Raw genomic sequence first — 5,794 nt, forward strand, 5'->3', positions numbered from 1 at the left:
CCCTAAGTGTCCCAACGTGGTCTGTTTAGTGCCATTTTTTAAACATGTTTAAAAATGCACTTATCTGAGACATTTCTCTTAGACTTTAGGCCCAATTGTTAACAGGCTCCTTCTATCTTGTGTCTACATCAGATGATATCAACTCTAGTTAATAAACTTTTTTTTGATAAGTAAAATTTTTTATTGATATAAAAAATGGAACATCAAAATACATAGGGAGTGTACAACTGTAGTTAATAAGTTTATTAACTACAGCCCACTATGCTCACACATATACCTCTCTTAGACTCCTTTTGGGTTTCAATGAGGGTGAAAAGGAATAAATGAAAACTGCTAAGTTGCTTGAGAAATGAGGTTTTTTATTTAAAAAATTGCACTATTCTTTTATTTCCCATCAAGCTTTCCGGATAAGGTTTTTTCCCCTTTAAATTTTATAAAATAAAATAAAATCAATTGTTACAACAGGCGGGAGAGGGGGGGTTCCAACTCCGGATTTAACAGACACGCATCTGTCATGTGCCCACAAAAACACAAGTCTTGCGTAACAAATTGCACAAGATGTTGAGAATGGAAGAATGACATAAAAGCACCCAAAAGAAAACTAATATCCAATCATGAACTAGAATACTAATGGGATTTCCCACAAGCTCATTGATAAGACCAGGACATACAATAAGAAGATGCCCCATTAAAAAAAAAAAAAAAACTAGTAATAAATCTTTAGAATGAGAGGAAAACAAGAAAAGAGGGAAGAAGCTGAAAACATTTTATTCAAAGCGTGAGGATCATTCAGCAGCATAAGATTGTGATAACTCATAATGATATCAATTATTTCCATTAAAGAGAACACCATCCTACCTTAAGAGTTCGACCATCAAGAGCTGGATGAGCAAGATCAAGAACACGATCAATGAGAACAATCACAGGTTCTTCTCCCAAACTTTTCCAAGGAACCTGAAATTAATAAGGCAAAAGGTGAAATGAAAGAAATTATTAAAACAATATATAAAAATTAGAACATAAGCAGCATATTTCAAAGCAAATTAGGAAAGTAAATTAGTGTCTGGATTTCCAGTCACTGTGAACATCAAGTGAATTACTATTTTGATGACAAGGTTTCAACAATATGTCATCATATCTCCTACCAACAAAATTTGACACAAATATGCGTAACCAATAAATTATATTTGAAGGTTGATAGTTTCACTTCCCTGACTCAACATATTTAGTACTTTTCAAGTTCCCTGTAAAGATTTAGACCCCTTAACACAATATGTTTAACCTAATATTAAGCCAAGTTGATTAACAAGTTTGTTAATTAAAACTAGATTAAACAAATATGTGTAAAATAAATATAATGCGAAAATATAAAGAACACAAATATCTGATGACTCAGGAGAACCAAACTGGTAAAAAACTTGGGAATAATTTAACCTAGCTATTCTAAGGTAAAACAGATCCACTATGAAAGAATTTAAGTTTATTCAATAGTTCTTAGACCACTAATATCCTGTTGCTACCTCGAGTAAAAAACTTGCTACCACGACCATGTGACAGCTTCGAGTCCACATACTACTTCTTTCCATTGATCCGTTGCAACCACAAGTTCTCCTACTTGTGACTTTGAGACTTCACTCAAAGATTTCAGATCTTCGTTAAGTTCTTTATGCAGCAATTGAAGCGATCACCAAGCTCTTGACATTAATCTTGATCTTAATAACTCTAAGTGTGTATGAAGGTAAACACCTCTAGATCTCACAAGAGATTCAGCATACAGCACATCAAAAGCCTTTAAAACGTAGCTAGGGTTTTTCTTTTTATATGTGAAGTAAAAAATAAAACTCTACACGTCAAACGGATTTGGGCTGAGTTGGAAATTCTACAAAAAAAACAATTTGCACGTGGTTTGATTGATCGAGTCTAATTTTTGATCGATCGAACCTTGCAGATTTAGTCCAATAGATTTTGCAGTCAATCGATTCCAACTTAACAACAAAAGATGCTTTGAGCAAGCCTAAACCTAGACTCTATGTTTTGATCATGATTTGCCAACACATTACACATTGAAGTTCTAATACATTAGTCTCTAAGGTCTTAGAACCTAACATTCCCTACTGAAAATTTTTCAATCTATACTTTTTGTATAAAATAGTAATACACTGATAGCAGCAAAAACTTAAAATTTCTAATTATCATCAGTATTAAGAACAGCCTAAATGGATATTCAATTGGATCCCCCCTTATGGCAGCAAAAAGGGCTATAGAAGACACCTGAAGTATCCTTCCAACTACAACAAAGGCTTTTCTTCACAAGAAGAATTCCCTTCTGATGTTCCAAAAAAGGCTACATGAACAATTAATTTTACTAAAACGTTATCAATCAAGATAATAATAATTTCTTAAAAAAAAAGGCAAAACATAATGGATCCATATACGAGTAAGGACAAAAATTTGGTATATTTTATCAAGACATGTAATGAAATGCGGCATGCAAACAAACTAGAAAGACCTGACCATGTCCAATACTATGTCAACAACGGATTGAGCAATTTTTGAGATGGAAAAGAATGATGAAAGCACAGGTACTCTTTAGAGAGGAGGAGGCAGAGTTATCACGCAGCAACAAGAAAGTTAAGGATAGCCATCATGCAAACTTCAGCGATGGTTCAGCCAAGGACACTTCATCACTAGGTGCCCAGAGTCCCTAGAATGGTTCAAAAGCCTCCTTCAAGGACAAGCTTGTGGGTGAGATACTGGGGGATTTTGCTTAGGCCTTCGATTTCTCGGACTCCATGGAGGCTGAGATTGAATCGGATGATGACTAGACTAAAGGGGAAGCCAGAGATGGAAGAGTCCCAATCAAGCTAAACCGGGAAACAAAAATCTGGATTAGGGAGCTGTGGTCCAAAGCCATTTTCGTCAAACTTGTGGGCAGATCAGTAGGATTCAACTACATTAAAAAAAAAAAAAACTCAACTAGTTGTGGAAACCTTCAAGTAGAATGGATTGTGTTGATCTTGGGTACGGGTTCTTTTTTATCCGTTTTTACACCAAGGAATACTTGGATTTAGTTTTGCAGAGGGATCCTTGGTTCATAGGTGATCATTTCCTCTCGTTGAGGCCTTGGGAGCCATTTTTTAAACCCTCCACGGCAAATGTCGCATTAGTTGTGGTCTGGGTGAGGTTGAATGAGCTGCCCATTGAGCTGTATGAAAAGAATGTGCTTAGACAGATTGGTGAGGAGATTGGAAGGGTGTTGAGGATTGATACACATACAGCCATGGAAGCTCAAGGCAAGTATGCGAGATTTTGTGTCCAAATTGACACAAACAAGCCACTGACCAACACCATTGTCATTGGACGTTTCGAACAGCTAGTCATGTATGAGGGCATCCAAAGCTTATGCTTCTCCTGTGGACGCATCGGGCCTCAGAAGGATGATTGCCTGTTCATTATTCGGAAAGGTAAGAAGGTTTTAGAGCCGGTAGAATTGACGGAGGAAGTGCCGGAGGTGAGCTCACGTAGTGTGCATGAGTCTGCTAGTATTGACACCACTTACAACGTGACAAAAGAAAGTGGCACGGATGAGGAGGGATTGTATGGACCTTGGATGGTAGTGTCCTGGAAAAGAAATGGCTACAAGGCGACAAAAAAAGGTACTAATCCTAAGGCTACTCGAAGTGTTGGAGGTCGATGCGCTCCCATTCCCTTGAGGGGCCTAGCCACGTGACCAAGGAAAATACTGGGTCATCCAAAAACTTACCCGGACCAAAAGAGACCGTGTTTCCTTCCATGATGGGCCAACATACTTCAAATGGGCATCAGATTAATTTAGGTGTCATGAAACCTTTGCTTCGCATTGCCCAGGCCTAAAGGTCGAACTTGAGAGATTTTGTAAAGGGCAAGAAAATCATTGCTTGGAGTAGTTTAGTATCACCCAGCCCTAAGAGTGTCGCTGACCCTCTCCCAGGTACATCTCCTTTCCAACTTGCTTCCACTCTCAATCATGAACCCGAACCATTCTCCAGTGCACCCTTTAAGTTCATATCCTATGCTGAAGCCGAGGTAGACCATCAACCTGAATGGGGAGAAGATAGAGGTGCCAATAAGAGCAATTCCCATGTTGATAATTCCACAGATCACCTTGTTCCCCATGATATGCGAAATAGACCTAGCCGAGAGACCCATCGAAAGGAAAATGCTCGAATTGCAACCCATCTCATGGGAGTCCTTATTCTTCAACTAAAACTCAGCCCTGGGTTCGCAGTTGAAGGAGTTGATGAAGAGGACAGCATGGAATCTAAGGATGGAAGTGGAGCTACTCTCCTCTACTAATGTCTATTCCACTTCGAACCACCTTTTTTCCATGAATTTTATCGTTTAGAATAGCAGGGGCGCTCTGAAGCCCAATTTTTAGAACCATGTCCGAGAACTCACTAGCAATCATGACCCAGCCATTTTTGTGGTCATGGAAACTAGATTAGGTGGTGAAAGAGCTAGAGAAATCACTAACAGACTCCTTTTTGACGGTGCTATACATACTGAGACTATCGGTTATGCGGGTGGACTCTAGTTATTGTGGAACTCTAATAAAGTGGAAGTTCAAGCTCTTGCCAACACGGAGCAGGAAATTCAAGTGGAGGTCATGGTACGCTCCTCTGACTCTGCTTGGTTATTTTTAGCAATATATGCTAGTCCTAGAAGTGAGGAAAGGCGAGTCTTATGGAATAATTTGTCAAAAGTAGTTGAGTCTCAACCGTTCCCTATTATTTAAAAAGTGCTTGGATAGGTGCAACATGATTGATATGGGATTCTCGGGTCCTAGATATACCTGGACAAACAAAAGAGATATAAATGGCCTCATTCTTGAAAGGATTGATCGGTTCTTCATGAATCCCAGGTGGTGTGTCTTGTATTTGGATGCTAAGGTTACCCATCTGCCTAGGTGCCATTCTGATCATTGTCCTGTCCTCATGGAAGCCTTCCTTCCCCAAGCAGTCATACTTAGTCGACCTTTCCACTTTCAGAGTTTTTGGTTATCTGATCTGTCTTTTCCGAAGGTCGTGTGTAAAGCTTGAAGTCAGAATAGAAACCTGGTCGATTCCATTGATGCATTCCCCAAAGATGTTGTCTTGTGGAATAAAAATAACTTTGGGAATATTCATGCTAAGAAGAAAAAAGTCCTTGCAAGACTTTATGGGGCCCAACGAGCTTTATCAAATAGGCCGAGTGCTTCTCTTATCGAGTTGGAGAAAAGTCTCCATTTAGAACTGGGAAAAATTCTAGATCAAGAGAGAGATTTATGAAATCCAGAATTAACTGGATGATTCAAGGAGATTGCAACACCTCTTTTTACCACATATCTACTCTAGCCAAAAGAAAGAGATATCACATTGCTTTGGTCAAAAACAGTTCAAGGGATTGGATCACAGAAGAAAGGGAAGTTATGAAGTATTTCAGAGCTGGGTTTATTTCTCTATACACAACTTCTCAATCTAAAGCAGAGTGCTGCATGAAGAAAGTTTCAAATTGGCAAGTCCAGCTTGCCGAGGAGGATAAATGCAGTCTTGTCGAGTTGGTGACTCCTGCAGAGATAAAAGAAGCCCTTTGTTCTATGAAAGCCTACAAAGCCCCAGGCCCGGAAGGTTTGCATGTCGGGTTCTTTCAACGATTTTGTAGGGGATTTGGTGAGGGAGGAAGTGATGAAGGTTTTTAGGGAAAGGAAGGTCCTCGAATATTTAAACTACACCCTTATAGTTCTCATTTTGAAAATCCAAGGCCCTGAGACTATTGG

The 5,794-nt window shown here is 39.0% G+C and overlaps 1 protein-coding gene across 1 annotated transcript; it reads left to right on the top strand.

Moving 5' to 3' along the window:
• The first annotated feature begins 3,001 nt into the window (after positions 1 to 3,001).
• Positions 3,002 to 4,335, top strand: LOC142640271 (uncharacterized). Its single transcript, XM_075814340.1, has 2 exons — positions 3,002 to 3,656; positions 3,971 to 4,335. Exons 1-2 carry the CDS (start codon positions 3,002 to 3,004, stop codon positions 4,333 to 4,335), a joined length of 1,020 nt encoding a protein of 339 aa, XP_075670455.1.
• The last annotated feature ends 1,459 nt before the right edge of the window (positions 4,336 to 5,794 follow it).

This window comes from Castanea sativa, chromosome 6 (genome assembly GCF_040712315.1).
Source record: "Castanea sativa cultivar Marrone di Chiusa Pesio chromosome 6, ASM4071231v1".
NCBI classification, from domain to species: domain Eukaryota; kingdom Viridiplantae; phylum Streptophyta; class Magnoliopsida; order Fagales; family Fagaceae; genus Castanea; species Castanea sativa.